The sequence below is a fragment of the Peromyscus eremicus genome, chromosome 4 (assembly GCF_949786415.1).
Source record: "Peromyscus eremicus chromosome 4, PerEre_H2_v1, whole genome shotgun sequence".
In the NCBI taxonomy this organism is placed as follows: Eukaryota; Metazoa; Chordata; class Mammalia; order Rodentia; family Cricetidae; genus Peromyscus; species Peromyscus eremicus.
The window spans coordinates 104,202,859-104,221,174 of record NC_081419.1 but is presented as its reverse complement, the minus strand read 5'-3'; the positions used below and the strand labels follow the sequence as shown (position 1 = coordinate 104,221,174).

Sequence of the window (18,316 nt, the reverse complement as noted above, 5' to 3'; positions counted from 1 at the left end):
ACATATATGTATATATATATTCCTAAATATATAAATACAACCTGCTCTGCTGTGGGATGGTCTGTATGTCAAATTGCTCTGATTGGTCAATAAATAAAACACTGATTGGCCAGTGGCCAGGCAGGAAGTATAGGCGGGACTAACAGAGAGGAGAATTGAGAGAACAGGAGGACAGAGGGAGTCACTGCCAGCCACCGCCATGACAAGCAGCATGTGAAGATGCCGGTAAGCCACAAGCCACATGGCAAGGTATAGATTTATGGAAATGGATTAATTTAAGCTATAAGAACAGTTAGCAAGAAGCCTGCCATGGCCATACAGTTTGTAACCAATATAAGTCTCTGTGTTTACTTGGTTGGGTCTGAGTGGCTGTGGGACTGGCAGGTGACAGAGATTTGTCCTGACTGTGGGCCAGGCAGGAAAACTCTAGTTACACTGCTCAGTCTATATGTTACTTGTATGTTTTTTCTAACTACATTCTAAATATTTGTCCTTATACCTGCAGATGACCGTAGTCTTTCTTAACAAGAAAACTTCTCTTTGCAAGAGATGAAGACCATTACAGAAAACCACAACCAGTCAAAATGCAGAGTTGTGGATCACATTCCTAACAGATACATCTCCAGTACAACTCTTGCACCTAGCAACAGTTCAGAAGAAGGGACAGAAAGATTAGCAGAGCCAGAGGATCAGGGAGTTTGCTATGAGATTGTGTCTCCTGGGAATGTCAGAAGCTATGGCCCCATTGGTAAGTTTTAAAGGAGTGAAATCAATGGAGAGCTACAAAAACAATATTCCTAGATCAAAATACTTAAGTTGCTGGTTCTGCATTAATTAATTTAGAAATTTAATGTAACCTCAATGAGAGTCCAGCAGGTTTTCAAAATAGCAATAAACAAATTTTTTGTTTTGTTTTTTCGAGACAGGGTTTCTCTGTGCAGTTTTAGTGCCTGTCCTAGATCTCACTCTGTAGACCAGGCTGGCCTTGAACTCACAGAGATATGCCTGGCTCTGCATCCTGAGTGCTGGGAATAAAGTTGTGCGCCACAATCGCCTAGTGTAATAAACAAATTTTGAAATTAACATGGACTTGAATATGGCAACACACACCTGTCACCCTAGAACTTGGGAAACTGAGGCAGAAGTATCAGAAACTCAAGACCAGTCAGTAAATCTCTCAGATAGGAAACTAAGTTGGTACCTTGCTGTATGTGCTGACTAGTTTTATGCCAACTTAACACAAGCGATATTCATTTGAGAAGAGGTAACCTCAATTAGGAAAATGCCACCATCAGACTGGCCTGTGAAGAAGCCTGTAAATTTTGACTGATGTGGGCAGCACCAAGCCTGGGATGGTGGTCCTGGGTGCATATAAGAAAGCAGGCTGAGTTGTGGGAACAGGCCAGTAAGCATCACTCCTCCATAGTTTCTGCATCTGGTCCTGCCTCTCAGGTTCCTCCCTTATGTTCCTACCCTGACTTCCCTGGATGATGGACTACAAGCTGTAAGAAGAAATAAACCCTTTCCTCCCCAAGTTGCTTTTGGTCATGGTGTTTATCACAGCAATAGAAATCCTAAGACACGGTAGTATACAGTAAAGCTTGCTATATATCTAAAGCTGTTAGGATACTGTGGTATTGGTGTGACAGATGAAACAACCAGCAGATCGGAACAGAGAATAGAACAGGACAGGCCTGTGTAGAGACAACTGATTTGTGATTAATCTCCACTGCAATGAGAAGGAGGAAAGACAGACAGACTAACAAATAGAGCTGGGCAATGACTATTCATCTGAAAACAGTTACATTTGACCCTTGGTCACCACAACACAGAAGTTGATTCTAGCTGGGTGTAGTGGTGAGTTTCTGACACTTCTGCCTCAGTTTCCCAAGTTCTAGGGTGACAGGTGTGTGTTGCCATTACCCAAGTCCATGTTAATTTCAAAATTTGTTTATTACGCTGGGCAGTGGTGGCATACCCCTTTAATCCCAGTACTCAGTGGCAGGCAGATCTCTGTGAGTTTGAGGCCAGCCTGGAATACATAATGAGATAAAAAAAAAACCAACTAAACAAACAAAAACCAAACACAACTAATAATGCTATTGAAGAGAATGGGAGCATGGAGGAATTGAATGGTAAAGACTCTAGGGTCCACATTTGTGGTCCGAGCCTCACATTCAGCAGGCTCCCATAAGGACAGTCTTCTTGTAAACATCAGACCTCTAGGCTCCTTCTGTTCCATCATCCACTGGTTGTGGTTGTCACCACTGAGGTGACAGCAGAAGGCAGAAGCTTGAAGGTAAAAGTGCAAAGGTGTGCAGGAATTGGAGGACAGTGCCTACTCCAGGCAAAGGAGATCAGGACTTCAGAGACTCACGACCCGTGAAAAGTCTCTTTTCTAGGGGAGAAAGATGCTGTAGACTGACTGCTTCCTATGTGGAAAAAATCTTGGAGAAGACAGGCTTTAGGTTTATGTGAACCACCTCAAACGTATTTAATACTTGTGCCTTCACACACACACACACACACACACACACACACACACACACACACACAGAGAGAGAGAGAGAGAGAGAGAGAGACAAATAATAATAAAGTTTTTATTTTAAATTAAAAAATTGGTTGTGTCAGTGGGGAACAGACCTTGGAGGTCCCTCTGGCAGAAGGAGGCTTATCTTTCCGCAGGGGAATGAGATGACTGTTTCAGGTTTTTCATTCTGATGTATAATCTACCCGGAACTGGTATGTGTGTATGTAAGAGAGGTCATGTAAACTCAGATGGTACTTAAGTACTGTGATGGGACCACTGAGGAAAGACATATCTCATTTTATATTGATCATGGCAACTGACCCATTTGGAGGGGACCAGAATGTAACCTCCATCCAGTTACCAGTTGTCTCCAGTACTGATTAGAGTCTGTAGAGGCCGGGCCTTGGAAGGCTTGGTTTGGTAAGAAAGGCTTGTAGCTAAATGAAACAGGCTTGGGGAGATAAGCTTTGCAGTAGATAAGTGGGCTTCCGTCCGGGACAGCAGGGGAGGCCAAGCACTGAGGGTAGGGGGACACCAGTCATGCATCCCAAGTGAGAGGAATCCTAGATTCTGTCCAAAATCACTAGAGAACAAGTGGAGACCTCTAAGGACAAGACCAGCCCACCTGCTGTGACAAGGATGTTTTCCCAGAAGGCTGCAGGGCATTGCTGTGTGTGGGGCAGGGGTTTGGTAAAGACTTGGTTTCCAAATGCCTGAGGTCCAGATTGGGTATTGGACTCACTGGGTAGTGGATTTTTTTTAAAAAAAAAATGGCTTTCAGGAGAGAACCTGACCTTATCTAGGGAGTACGGCTCAGTGTCTGGGAGTCTTCTAGCACTCTGGGTGGATGAACAGGCCAAGGAAATTTTTCACTATGCTCCTTTTTAATTCTTAGGTAAAGCCAAAAGGGGTCTGGGTAAGAGGCAAGAGAGGTTGAAAGGTGATTCAAAGGGGTCTCCTGGGACCCATAGGCTGCCAAGCCCAGGTAAGTCCTCTAGCCTCTGAAACTGGATTTCACTTCTGGACTCCTACACATCTAGGTTAGTATTTTATTTTTGTTTTTAGAGACAGGGTTTCTCTGTGTAACAGCTCTGACTCTCCTAGAACTCACTCTGTAGACCAGGCTGGTCTTTAACTCATAGAGATCCGCCTGCCTCTGCCTCCCAAGTACTGGGATTATAGGTGTGCGCCACCACCGCCTGGCTCTAGGTTAGTATGTAACGTGCTCTGCTCTATTCCTGGCAATGTCTCAAACCTTCATCTTGGTCTTGGCCAGATGGTCAGGAAAGCAGGTTCTAAGTTCCTGATCATGTCCCCATACAACACTGTTGGGATCAAAACCATCTGGAAGGCATAAAGTAGGGGTAATTTCTCAGCTGATCCCTGGAGATGCCTTAAAAGCCTGAGACACAAAGTTGCCCAGGGGCATGGATCAATGCCACCCTAGGAGAGCTGCAGAGCCGTTGAGAAAAGCAGACCAAGAAAGCAGGCCAGAGAGGCCACGTGGCCACCTGCATCTGGTTTATTGTTCCATTTTGTCCAAACTCAGCAGAGTGTGAGGCCACCAAGGGGCAGCCAGGCTGTTCTTTTCGGCCAACTAGAGTTGGGTGTGTGGTGGTAGGGGGACAAAATTCACGAAACATCCATGGGGGTAAGAGCCAAATTTCAGGAGGCCCTTCTGTGCATCTTCCATGCCTAAAACCCCCCAGGGAGGTGTGATGGGATCCGCATGAATGTGCTACTCTCAGAGGAAGTGGGGGCAGCCATTGGGGTCCAGTGGCTTGTGGGCAGCTCCATGGGAGCCTGAATGGGCCTCCTGAGACTGCTAGATACCACCTTGTTCACAAGAGAGAAGGTGGGCTGCTAGGTCAGGTGAGACTCGTCAGATGCAATCAGGACCTCGTCTAGATCACCTCTCCCTGAGATGTCCTCTTTCCCACGGTTCCTAATTCTTGCTCACCTCACCAACGTCTCTGGTCTTCACAAAACCCATCTCTTACAGAGGAACCAACCCAGTGGGTAAGGTCCGACATCACAACACCTCCCTATGATGCTCTCTTGCCAAGAGCATCCTCACAGTGCTGGGCTTCTAATGTGCCCCCCCCCAAAGGGAGGTAAGTATGAGGGTCTGTGGGTATGAGGGGGCCTTGAGCACAGAGGTGAAGGCCTCTCCCTGTGTATCCCAGGGATTGAGGTCTACCCAAGGTCTTGACCCTACATCTGTTTGTGCTGCCAACCCGGCCGTGAATGTGAATCCAGAGGGACCGCCAGTCCAGCCTCATTGGGGGCAGCACCTGCGCGGACCTGGTGGGGAGAGAAGGGAGAGGAAAGTCTTGGAGGAAGGCTGGCTGCAAGGGTATAGTAAGCCATTTCTTTCCATGTACCTTAGTCAGCTGTCTAGACAAGCACAAGGAAGGAAGACCTGGACCCCAAGTCCCCAACCCTGCCAAACCCATTCCAGGGCCAAATGAGAGAGGAAGACTGAGATGGATCCCTACCGTAATTAAGAGTATGCCAGGCCCTGGAGCCCCCGGGCTGCAGAGTGGAACTTGTCAGTATCTTCAAAAGGCTGGTCTGTGGTCACCAAGGAGAGAGGGAAATAAGCCTTCTGTGGCCTGGTGATCTTACCTGCCTGCTCTTCTCTGGGTGAAGACAGAAGGCAGGGTATATAACGCTTCTTACAGGCTGTCAATCTATCTGGCACCCCTCTGGTGTCTCAGGATGTACAGCCCACATCCTTGATTTCCTTACTTTCCTGACCTCTGGGCTTCTCTTCCAGGCTGATCTCTTCTTCCTCTTCTCCCCATCCCTGTGTGTTACTGTGTGTCTGTGTCTCTGGTATATATATGTGCATGCAAGTGGGCTCATTTGTGCATGTGCGTGGTGAAGGCTAGAAGTTGGTCTTGGGTGTCTTCCTCCACTTTAGAGTCAGGCTCACTCACTGAAATCGGAACTTGCCATTATTTTCCAGGTAGACTTACTGGTCAGTGAGTGGTGGGTATCTGCCTGTCTGCCCCAGGGCTGGGGGTTACAGGTGTGTTCCCCCACATTCAGCCCTTATGTGGAAGTTAGGTGTCTGACTCAGCTGCTTGTTCTCACACAGCAAATGCTTTGCTCAAGTCATCTCCCAGGCCCAGACCCACCTTCTTCAGAGGGCCTGTGCCGAGGTGAGGAAGCAGATGGATGAGGACCAGGACAGTAATGAAGAGGCAGCTTCCAGGAGCACTGATACACACAGCAGCATCCTGTCTGCCACCCACAGGTGGGAAATCCATCATTTCACTAGCTCCCACCCCACTGAGCCCTTTCCTTGAGCTGGCAGGAGAACGCTTGAGTCCCCTGTCTTCCCCATCTCTCACATTTTAAGCTGCACACTCATGTTAGGACAAATTACCCAAAAGTTGGAAATAAGACCAAGAAAAGGGGTGCTGTGTCTTGTGGGGGGGTGGAAGTTGGGAACAGGGTCCTGCTATGTAACCCAGGCTGGTTCTTTCTTTCTCAGCATCTTAAGTTCTGGGACTCCCAACCCCACCTTCCTGACATTACAGGCAGGCTGCCAGGCCTGCCCAGCATCTGTTTGTGTTCTGGGGATCAGAACTCTGGTCCTCATGTTTGAGCTTTAACCTCTGAGCTATGCCCCCAGTCCCCATCTATTCTTTTTGTGTTGCTGGTTTTTTTGTTTTTGTTTTTGTTTTTGTTTTTTGCTTGTTTTTCTGAGACATGGTTTTCTCTGTGTAGCCCTGGCTGTCCTGGAACTTGAACTGTAGACCAGGCTGGCCTCGAACTCACAGAGGTCCACCTGCCTCTGCCTCCCGAGTACTGGGATTAAAGGCGTGTGCCACCACTACCCGCCCCTCATGTATTCTTTAAGTCACTTTGTCTCTCTGCTAACTCATTCATGAGTTAAGTTTTTTACATTTATCTATATGGCTTATCTTCTAATACTTTGTATATGGGTCCCTATATCCTGACTCTACACACCTTACTGAGGCCTCCTCCCCTAGAAAAGGAATTAATTCTTCAAACCCTGCTTGGGCAAGGCCTTTCTTGACATAAGTCTGTCCTGTGGATGGCATACCAGCCAGTCTTCTAGTCCTCTTACCCTGGATAAAAGTTTGCAATTGGTTGAATCGCCACCTCAGATCCGACTGGAGTGTCCAGAGGAGCAGCCTCCAGAGGGAAAGAACTCATTCTATCTACAGAGTAGGGCAGAGCACAGCAGAGAATTTCCAGATTGCTGCACCACCCTCCACTATAGTCAGTTTTTTTGGTGGTCAGGTGGATCTTCTGACTGCTGTGTGTATTTGTCATCCTTTGTTGTCTTCTCAGACCTCAAGAATGCCACACACTCCTTCCAGTGTCCCCTGTCTCTCATAAAGAGAACCTTAGGGCTCAGAGGCCTTTCAGGGTACTGTCTATAGTTCTTGCAACAGTCACTGCGTGGGGCTGAAGCATGACCGTGGGCCTCGTACAGCGGCTTTGCTTCCATGACTTAATCTTGGCCTCAGCAAACCGCTTCATATTTAGGAAACCACATGGGTGTCTCTCCCTAAGTCCCAAAGATATTCCCAGGAACTAATGCCAAGATAATCTTTTTTTAAAATAAATTTTGTGCCAGGCATAGTGCTGCACTTTGTGAATTCCAGGACAGCCAGGACTGGTTAGAGAAACCTTGTCTAAAAAAAAATAAAAATAAATGAATAAAATTTGGGCTCTAAGAAATTTGTTTCCTAAAAGATTCGCAGTATAGTTCAAAACAGTATAGTTCAGTTTATTTACCAAATGAACACGGATTCATGCCTGAGGATGCCCATTACTATCCAGGAGACTATCCTGAAGGGCGTGTTCTACTCCAGCCTCTGTCAGCTCAGCTGTCCATCAAACTGCAAGGAAACCTTTTAGACGCTTCTGCACTTGAAGGGGGCCTTCTAACCTAATATCCACCTAAGAATTTAACCTCTGGTTATTAAGCACCGACTGTGGGGTAATTGCCAAGCCAGGTGCTGTGCTAAGTGCTAAGCTCTGGTGTGGGTCCCAGGAGATCCTTCCCGACACCCCTGTAGCTTCATCATGAACATGACAACCTCGTCTAGCTCTGTCCCCAGCGATCCCTCCTAACTGGGACTTGCTCTACCCCACACTGTTACTTCTACCTCCTTCCCCATAACCATTCTCTCCTCCTCTCTACCAAGTTTCCAGTGACTATTTGGGCAGGGAAAGTTCTGTGGGCTAAAGTATCCGCGGTCTGTGTGTAAATTGACAGAACAAGCCTTTCGCTACTGGGACACAGGACGGGGACTTGCTCTTAATTCCTAACCTGTACACTGGGAAAGGGGAAGCTAGGCTAAACCTTATCCATGGTCAGTGTCCTCTTGGTCATTAGATGACCCAGCATCGACGTGGTGTGTCCCTCTGGTGGACACAGGAGAAAGACATGCAACCTGAATGGGTTCCTTCAGCTCTTAGGGTTGGGTCTTTGCTCTAGGCTCCATTAAATAGGGCTGGACTATTGAGACCTTTTCCAACTGGATTTCAATCTTCTTGGACAAGCGGTCAGCTGAGTGGGTCTAGACAAAGGGCAGGACACTTCTAGCTTTAAGTAAGGAAGTGCAGTCCAGATGGGCCTTCCTGGACCCCCACAGAACCTTTTGCTGGGCACCCTCCAAAAACAATTGGTCAACTGCATGGGACATGGGTGATGATCAGATGGAGTAGGCCTTCCCTCAGGTCACAATGAGGCAGCCTTGATTGCTCACCTGGAAGGCCCTCTCTGTGGGCTCTGGGGCAGGCCTGGGATGGGGAGCTGGGTGGGCGCAGCACAGGGGCGAAGGCGCTCCTCTGTTTGACAGCGGAGATCATGTTGACAGGCGAGAAGGAGAAGACGCTGGTGGTGGGGGCCGCGGCCGGGAGGGACATGGAGGAGGCAGCCGCCAGCGGGGGGCTAGAGGGCATGACTCCGGGGCGGGGCGAGGAAGGGGCAGGTGCAGCAAGGAAGGCAGTGGGAGACACAACAGGGAGACAGCACCAGAGTGAGCAGCAGGACTGGGGTGCCGCATGGGCAGTGAGTCCCCTGTGGACTGTTGACCAGACCTCCCTGGGGGCTATGACGGTCCTGAGAAGACCAGTACAAGATAATGGCTAGAGGCAAAATGGGAGCTTCTGGGTCCTGGACCAGTCCTTGCCTTTTGAGGAGTTCTGGACACCATTTTCAGGGTTGGAGATGACAGGATCAGACCCAGTGAAAACAAAACAAACAAACAAACAAACAAACAAACACAAACAGTGGGAAGTGTTCTCAACGATGGGAGAGAAGAAAAAGATGAAAAGATTGGAATTCCTGCTGAATACCACTGGGGTTGGGAAATGCTAAGAAACGTTTATGGGCCTGTGCTGCCGAGGCTAAAATCAAAGTTCCAGGGTCACAACAGTGCTGGAGGAAGCAGACGGGAGGAAGTTCTGGTGGATACGTAGCCTCCCGTGGGAAGCTGCTCTCCCAAGCTCACACACGCACCCTCCTCTCTAGAGAGCTTTCCTACCCAATGTGCCCTGTACTTCATTCGTCTACCCCCCAACCCTGGGCACCATTTTTTTTTTCCACTTTAGTTCAAGGCCCTGTCATCTCCGGTCTGGACCCTTAGGAGCCTCTTGTATCTGCTAGGGTTCCCGTGCAGGGCATCTCAGTCCCGCCTTTCTCCATCCTCATTTGAACCCATTTCCCTGCATCTCTCTTCTAAAGACCAGCAAGCAGGATTTTTAATCTTTTCCAACCAGCAGGCAAGGGACAGCAGGTACAGACTTCTTGGAAGATATCTGTGGCCTTTGATATCAGAACACCCACTCACCAACTTTTGGCACAAAAATGACTGCAATAGCTAACCTATTCTCAATGTCCTTAGCCTGTGGTTACCATCTCCCTGGAGAAAATGCTCAGTGCTAGCTGACAAATCATGGCCATTATGGAGTGCTTAGCATCATGATATATATATATATATATATATATATATATATATATATTATCTGCTAAGGCCCAGAGAACTAATAGCCACATTTTACAGAGTTATGGAGTTCTAAACTTGCTAATAACTAATACCATAGACCAAATAGAGACACAGGCAGCCCTAGACCCTCTGGCTAGGACAGTTCCGATGACATTTTAGAAACACCTGGGCAAACTCAATGAGAATGACTCCCTGTGCAACTGTGTCACAAGGCATCCTGCACTCAGGAGAACGGATGTGGACCCAAGTAAGAATATTCTGAGATGGGAACAGGTCTGGGTAGTCCCGAGTGTCCCTGCTGATGGTGAAGTAGGGTGTAAGTGACTCAGGAAGTTCTGATCTGGTTGACTAGGGTGACCCAGGATGGACTGTGCATTGGGGCAGCTTCTTTCACGGCTGACAGTACTGTTGTGTATCTGGAAGGGTGAGAGAGTCAAACCCAGGAGAACACAGGAAAAGGCTGTGAGGTCGCTGTCTTAGAACCGAAGGGATGTGGAGCAGTGGAACCCGGCTGAGCTAAGTGCCAGGAGAGACTGGCCTTGGGAGGGACACAAGAAGGCCTGTGTGGACTCTGGCTTGGAGGGACGTTGGGTTCCACAAGTTAAGTCAAGGTCAAAGGAAAATGGCAGGGCCAGATTTGTAGCCAGTAAGAACAGCACCCCTGGTAAGGAAAGGTAGGCAGGTGGCTAGACAGTTATTTTAGGTAATGAAAAACAGGGGAATGGGGAGGCAGAATTGAGGGGACTTCAGGTAAAGCCACAACAAGCTCCTTCTTGGGCAGATGTCGCTATTTCTCAGATTCAGTAGTGCCCCGGGCCTTGAGGGACATGTTCTCTTGTGACTGGTAGAGAGGTTTTTGCTGGTGAGAAAGTGTGGACAGAGTCCTCCAAACCTGGTGTGTTCTCACCACGTGGATTCTAAGTACCTGCCGGGTAGCCATTGGTATTGCAAGGGCCTGACAGGCCGTGTGAAATGATAAAGCACAGAAATCCACACTGTCCATCCGTCAGGGAGCTGCCTTAACCCAAGATGCCAAGCACAGGGCCTACAAAATCATACATTCTTTCTAAATTTTGTCTGGGTTTCTAGTGGCATATTCAGATAAGTGAGCTACCTGGGGCCAGGGTTGTATTGATCCTGTTTTACTGAAGGGGACTTAAGTTCATAGGTGCAACTTATTGAACATCCGACAGCTCCTGGCTAAGACACTCAATCGGGTTCTGATCAGAGGGAATTCTCTTGTCTGAACCATCTGGGAGAACCTGAGAGACTGCGCAAGGTACTCAGAGTGACAGGACAGGAATAAGAGTGTCCTGTGGGTCAAGGGGTAGGGGAGCTCCTCCAGAGCCCCGCCACACCCCTAGGGGCCGACACTGTTTCCCACTGTTTCCCCGCCCTGCCCCAGGAAGTGCTGCTGAAACCCGGAGCCACACATCCCGGGGACTGCCGGGCGCTGGAAGCCCGAGTCTCTAGAGTTTCCTTAGGCTTCCAGCAGGGGCCGCCAGCCTCCTCCCGAAGTCCCCGCGAAGGACCAAAAGGTTGCTGTCCACCAGGTTTCAGCACAGGTCCCCCTAATTAAGGGCGGCTTCACAATCATGGGAGGGCTAGAAGCGATGTGTACAACTGGGGTCAGCAAAGAGGGCTTAAGGTGCAAGAAGTCTGGCCCCAGGATCCCGGGGCTCCCCAGGATTGAGGCAAGGTCCAAAACCAGGGAGTGGCCGTATGAAAGGAGCACTGAGGGCTCTCCACGGCTAGGCCAAGGGGCACCCACGTAAGGCAGGAACTGGAAGCCCGCACCCCAGGGTGGGCTGAAGGCAGCGCTGAGTCCATTCTGCATTCCCAGACTGGCCCCACTCCCCTTTCCTGTGGGCTGGGGACACTCACTGGCGAAAGGTGAGGTTGCGGTGGAGCCATTGAGGAAGCTAGGGGACCCGGGCACGCCGAGGCCAGTCACACCCGGCGCCCCGTAGCTGCCGAGGCCAGCTCCAAGGCCACTGCCGTAGCTGCTCTGCTGAGAGCCAGGGCTGGGCGCGAACCGGGGCGACGCGCTGCCGCAGCTGCGGGCATAGCCTGCGGGAGAGCGGCGGTTAGCCCAGCTGGCGACGCTGGGCTCTTCCGGTGCACCGTGCACCGTAACTGAGGGCAGGGGTGGCGACACGCACCGGGCTCCGGTGTGGCATCCCCGACGGCGATGGCCAGGGGGCTGCTGAAGGCGTTGATGCCCACGACGGCGGGGTGTGGGTGGCTGGGGGCCAGGGGTCCGAGGGGTGCGGGTGCGCGCGGGGCGCTGTACAGAGCCTCGGCCACGTCCGCCGCACGCTTCAGGAGGAGCTCCTGCGAAGACAAGAACGGAGCACGGCCGGGGCAGCCGCAGGCGCGGGGTCAGATCCCCGGCCCCTAGTGCTGGGAGGCGGGCGGAGGCGCCATACCTGGTTACTGCTGGGCACTCCGTACAGGGCCTCCGCCAAGTCAGCCGCCCGTTTCAGCAGCACTTCCTAGGGCGAGGGAGGAGACAGAAGGACCGAGGGGCAGCCCCTGGGGGCGCAGCGGGATGCCACAGCGGGACCCTGGAGGGGCTTCCTCCTCCCCTAGCCCACTGGCCATCCTTATTCCCGGCCCATCCCTCTGAGTACCTTGGGCAGCCTCTCAGGGTCCCCCGGGTGTCTGGGAATGACTTTTTGTAGCCTCTGGAATCCGTAGTCAATGGTAGGCTCATTCAAGGCTGGGGAGAATGGCAATACTTGGAGGATACCCCTCCCAGAACAGAACTCACCTCCACCAAGCCCAGCCCCATGGTGTCCAAAAAACCCGCGCTCCAATATCAGTGAACGTCAGGGGAGTCTTCTCAGTTCCTTCAGTTATTTGGTCATAATTAATTCAACAACTATTTACTGAGCCAGGCTCTGTACCAAGCTTGGTATCAACACACACACACACACACACACACACACACACACACACACACACACACACACACACTTCTATACTTCTAGGGGCAGGACTTGGGATTTTTTGCATTTGGTCATATCAGTTTGCCATTAAAAAAAAAAAACCTTAACAATCTTTATTGATCATGGATCAGGTAGCTTCTTGGCGTAACTATCAAGGTTTGTGCCTCAGGAAAGGGACCAGCCAAAACCTTGGGCTCTCAGGGGCTCAGTCCCTGATTCTCTCCCGCTTGAGCTCTTTACTCCATCCTGGTCTCAAAGTTCTACTTTCTTCTCTTCCAAAGCTAGGCTTAATTTCCTTTCCTTTTCCCAAAGCATAAAGTACGGACTTCCTGGACTTTGTTCTAGCCAGTCTTCCGCTACCAACGCCTACCTCCCTATCCCTCTGTAGTTACAGCTTAGCCTAGTTCGGCACGTACTCCCAGGTGTGGGCTTTCCTCAGGCAAGTCCTCTACCCTGTAACTCACCCACCCACCCACCTACCCACCCATCTTGTGTTTGCAGCTCAGCCTGCCCAAGTTATGAAGGAGCTACCTGAGGGTATCCCAAGCCCCCATGCCCCAGTGAGTATGGGGAGAAGCCAGTGGCCAGATACAAAGACTGGTGAATGAGGATTTCCACCAGTGGTCAAACTGAACCCAGTTTTCACTGCATCCCCTTGAACCTTGTGCTAACTGTTCACCAAGGCGTTTGTACAAGGGTGTGTATGTGTTTGTGAGCTCACACACACTAGTGTGTGAATGTAGAGTTCACACACACCAGTATGTGAATGGAGAATGCAGCCTGGAGGACCCAAGACACCCAGGAAAGACTTGGAGAGTAGTGAGCCAATTTGGAAGCATCTTTGAGATGAAAAAAGCAAAGCAAAGCAAGGCAAAACAAAAAGAAAACCCTTGAAGAGGTTCTCAACTCCAGAGTACATGCAAGGAGAGAAAGACTTGAGGCAGAAGTTGTTTCCAAGGAGCCAGAAACTTGGGGAAAGAAACATAGGTCAAGAGGAAAAAGGACTTTGAGAGATCACTTAGTAGGTGTGGGTGTGGGTGAAGGTGTGTGGGGGATGAGGAGCCACTGCCTAGGGCACGGGGCCACCTGTAGATTTCTGTCACCCCCTGCAACTGTGTTTGCATACTTGAGCTCAGAGGGCTAATCTCTGTGGATCTTAGTCCCTGCTTCAGCTGCCTCCTTCCTTACCTGTGTAGACGAAGCGGCCAGGGGCTCCTTTACAAAACTGCTTGGACTTGTAGGAGAGGGTCACTTCTACTACCCCAGGGATGTGTCGTGGCGGCGTCTGCACCCGGATAGCGTGGGGAGTGATGAGCTGTGAGAGGAGAGGGAGAGGCCTGCAGGTCTAGTCCTGTGGGGAGGGCCTAGCCCTGAGACTCGGAGGGAGACGGGCAGGGGTTGGCCCACCTCGCTCCACAGGAGCACGTTGCCAAACACGACCTGCAAGCCGTCGAAGAAGTTGTCGCCGATGATAATGACGGTGGCGCCTCCCGTGGTCCAGCCCTCCCCGGGGCTGATGGCCTTGATGCAGGGGGTGGCAGCTGGGAGGTAGGAGAGGACCCAGGTCAGGGGACTGCACCAAGGTGGAGACTGAGGTTGGCCAGGGCTGGGCCGGGAGTCCTGACCTTCAGAAGGGTCCAGGCGGCGGGCCCGGCGGCCATGTTTGGAGTTGTTGTGCACAAACATGTTGTCAGACACGGCCAGCACGTGTCCGTCCACACTCACTGTTGTGGACACCACCACCTGTGTGGACAGATAAGACCAGTCTGGCTGGGGCCCTGGGGACATCTGAACGGGCACTGTCAGGGAGAGCTAGCACCTTGAGTTGGGTGGCTGGGAGCTGGAATTCAGAGTGTCCTTAGGGGAGGGGAAGTTCGGTTGGGTGGGGGCTGTGCTGGTGGAGTTGAATCCAGCCGAACCACGTGACACCCTCAGATGGACTGACCTCTCAGGAGCTACGAAAATCAAAAGCCCAGAAAAAGTTGTAGCTCCTCAGGCAGAGTACCCTCCATTTTTGCACACACAGAACACTGTTCAGGATCAATCAAATTTGGAGACAGTTTGCCTTCCTAAAGTTGGGCACAACATCAGTTACAGAACGCATCAACAGGAGCCCCCACTTTATTCTGGGCAGGAAATTGGTGCTGCCTTCTCCCTACCCCCTGCTTTGGAAGGGGTGTGCAGGTTGGGGATGTGCTAAGGGCAGCTGTTCTCAGCTTCACACTATGCAAATTACCTGGGTCGTTAATCATGTAAAAATGTCACAATTAGCATCTTCTTAAGTGGGACTCTAATGAAGCCTCCCTTGGCAGCCAGCATAAGTTGAGATGGAGCTGCCCCACCCCCAGCGGGCACCAGGCCGCCCTGAGGCACTGGGCTAGGCAGAGAGCTGGCAGGGTCACAGCTTTCCCTTCACCTATCAGTAAAGGGTAGATGTGCACGGGGTGAGAGGGCTTTTCCCAAGCCTACCTGGAAGCGGCGCATGTCCCGGGGATTCCCTGCGTTCTTCAAGCAGTTCTGGTTACATTTGAGAAAGAATTTGAGGAAGAACCTGAAACAGTGAGGTTGGGAGGCTCAAGGGTCTGGGGGGGTTCTGTAAATAGATGAAGATCATGCCTCCTCCCAGCACAGTGACACCCCTTGTTTGCTTACACACAGGTGCACACTCCATATTCCTATCTCAAGCTGTGTACACACGGGGTGCCTGAGATGGACCAAACAGATCCATCACCGGACTACCTTATTACACAGATGCACACAGTGCTTATTTGTCTATAAAGTGTCTGTTTACCCACCTGCACAATGTAGATGCATCACAGAATGTGCTAATCATAAACTCTACGGTATATGTGTGTACCTATTACTCACAAATTATACTCATCACAATGTGTACCTATCACACAAACAATGTATAGTCCACATATAGCATAGACTTACATATACCAAATACCAAACGTAAGCTTTTTACCATGTATCTGTTACAGTCTGTGCCCACCACACACAATGTATCTGTCATACAGCACATCTCTCCCCCAGATGATAACCACCACCTATACAATGTGTACTCAGCATAAACTGTGTCAGTTATCGATGATGCATAGGCTTTATTTATTATTACTCACAAGACACAGCCATACCACAAGCATATACTTCACATACGACCTATACTCATCAAACATGAGGCCGGGTGGTGGTGGCATACACCTTTAATCCCAGCACTTGGGAGGCAGAGGCAGACAGATCTCTGTGAGTTTGAGGCCAGCCTGGTCTACATAGTGAGTTTAGACCAATCAAGACTATACAGAGAGACCCTGTCTCAAAACAATCAAAAACCAAACCAAGCAAGAAACACAGACTATGAGTAGTACAATGCACATGTGTCTATGCCCATCATGTGTGTTATGTATCCATCCTACAGGGTATATGCATAGCAAGAATATAAAAAATAGTATACCTACTTGTATATGATTTAAAACAAACTGTCATTGACATCCCCCTCAGCAGATCCCTCTTCCACAAACTTTATATTCATTATACACAGAAAACCTGATAACACGGAACACATACTTACCATATGCACACACACCATGCAGATATGCAGATTAGCTTCTTTGTTTTTGTTTGTTTGTTTGTTTGTTTTTCAAGACAGAGTTTCTCTGTGTAGTCCTGGCTGTCTTGGAACTCTTTTGTAGACCAGGCTGGCCTCAAACTCGCAGAGATTCACTTGCCTCCGCCTCCCAAATGCTGGGATTAAAGGCATAAGCCACCACTACCCAGCTTTTTTTTTCCATATAATTGGTAAACAACAAACAACAACAACAAAAACACAGGCTATGCCGTGAAGAGGCCAATCCTCCAGTCTTCCAAATTGGTGGGAAGCCCTGACACCATCAGTAAGGTAACCATGGACAAAACTCTAGCCATAGTAAATGCAAATACTATAATGTGTGCCCTAGCCTCGTGAGACTCTGGGAGCATTTTTGGACATGTCTTACATGTAGAGGGCAGGGCTAGGTCCATGGAGGGTCTTGGCATATAACATGGTTTCCTGGGCATCTGGTGGGTTCTTCTAGTTAGTGTTCCCAATTTACTTCCACTTATTTGGGAGACATTTTTACCATGCTGTTTCTTATAATAAATAGCAGATAAGGGTCTAACATTAGGGCAATACTCTAAAAGGGTACATATTGTAGCTATCTATATACTATTTATACACATTTCTCACTTGTTAAGACATTGTATGGTATAGATGCTCTAGAGCCTCATTCATACATAGTCCTCATACATGTCCCACACTCATGTGGATAGTGTATCAGCTCCCTAGGCAGAGTACAGACTAGTTCATTAATTTTCAGTATCCACCATACTTTATCAGGGGCTAAAAGGAGGGAAACATTTCAGATTGGGACACAGTCCATATGCTGAGGGGGTTAATGCTAACTCTTAAATACCAGCATGGTGGTGGTGGGATGACCCAAAAGGTATCCACACTTGCTCACTGTACCTAACACCCAATCCTGTAGGGTTGAGAGGAAGGGTTCCTGGGAGGTGGATGAGATGTGGGTACCGTGAGCAAGCGCGCTACCCTGCACACACTCTGTCAGCTGGAGAGGTGTGAATGTAACAGTGGTTTTCAGGAAGCATCCAGACCAGCAACACTGCATGGAAACTTGGTAGGAATGCAGAAGCTCAGGCTCTGCCCTAGACCTGCTGATTCTAAACAGTTTTGTCGGGGTCCAACATCTGTGTTCTCTTAAGTCCTCTATGGCATTGAACCTCTTGGAATGTGCGTAGTCTCAATCTGAGGTGTACCACAAGTATGAAATACATACTTGGATTTCAAACACTTTGGAAAAGATTATAAAATAACTCAGGAGTTAGCTAGGCATGGCGGTGCATACCTGTAATCTCAATACTCAGTGGGTAGAGGCGGGAAGATCAGGAGCTCAAGGCTAACCTCAGCTACATAGTGAGTTTAAGGCTAGCCTGGGCTACATGAACCCCACTCCCCGAAAAATAAACCTTGGTAATTTTTGATTATGTTGGAACATTAATAGTTTAGATATATTGGATTAAAGAAAATACATTATCACCATTAATTTTACCTATTCTTTTTTTTGAAAAATAAGTTGTTAACTAGAACATTTTACATGTGGCCTGCACATGTAAATACTGCTGTGGAGTGTTATGTCACTAACAATGCCCTGGAGGATCTAGTCCTACTCCTCTTCCCAGTGAATGGGGCAGCCATATTCTGAGGTTAGGAGCTGACTGGTAAAAAAGCCTTGTAAGATGTAAATGATGCTTGTTAGAAGAAATAATAATTTTTTGTTTGGTAGAGAAATTTTGCAATGTTTGTGTCCTATGGACACTATCTAGCTTTGTATCTAACCTGTCATATTCCAGCCTTTTCACACACTTTCTGCCTTTCCTTTCCTCCCTTCCCTTCCCTCTCTTCTTCATAGTTATGGGTAAATTTCCTGAGCCAGTCTGTTACCCCCCTGGTTACAGAGAACATCAACAGATTCACAGTCATGGTCTTTCCACATTTGAAGACTGAGCTTTGACATAAGTGACTATGCCACCCAGTGTCCCCGCCACCCAAGGCTGCAGTTGGAGGACTTCTGGTTGGGAGAAGTTGTGTGGCGAAGTAAGAGAATGGGAAGAGGGTGGCAAGTTCTCTAACCCACGTCTGTAGAGGTCAGATGTGGAGCCTGGGAGCTGGGGCAGGGGGGTTCAGGAAGCGGTGGGGAGGACAGCTGCAGAGGGACAAATGCACATGGGGAGATGGACCCAAGCATCTACAACACCATCAGGGACCCGAGGCGTGTAGGCAG

General features: G+C 49.4%; 1 protein-coding gene across 1 annotated transcript in view; it reads right to left on the bottom strand.

Annotated features, from left to right (window-relative positions):
- Positions 1-4,034: 4,034 nt before the first annotated feature.
- The window catches only part of Ebf4 (EBF family member 4), a 73,510-nt gene continuing 59,228 nt past the window's right edge, over positions 4,035-18,316 (bottom strand). Inside the window, exons 8-18 of the mRNA XM_059261415.1 lie at positions 14,949-15,030; positions 14,105-14,222; positions 13,887-14,020; positions 13,668-13,794; positions 12,162-12,250; positions 11,958-12,023; positions 11,691-11,862; positions 11,413-11,598; positions 8,287-8,484; positions 5,029-5,104; positions 4,035-4,834 (exon numbers count right to left, since the gene is read on the bottom strand). Of these exons, the coding sequence (XP_059117398.1) occupies positions 5,034-5,104; positions 8,287-8,484; positions 11,413-11,598; positions 11,691-11,862; positions 11,958-12,023; positions 12,162-12,250; positions 13,668-13,794; positions 13,887-14,020; positions 14,105-14,222; positions 14,949-15,030 (1,243 nt within the window). The 3' untranslated portion in view covers positions 4,035-4,834; positions 5,029-5,033. The remainder of the gene's footprint in view (positions 4,835-5,028; positions 5,105-8,286; positions 8,485-11,412; positions 11,599-11,690; positions 11,863-11,957; positions 12,024-12,161; positions 12,251-13,667; positions 13,795-13,886; positions 14,021-14,104; positions 14,223-14,948; positions 15,031-18,316) is intronic.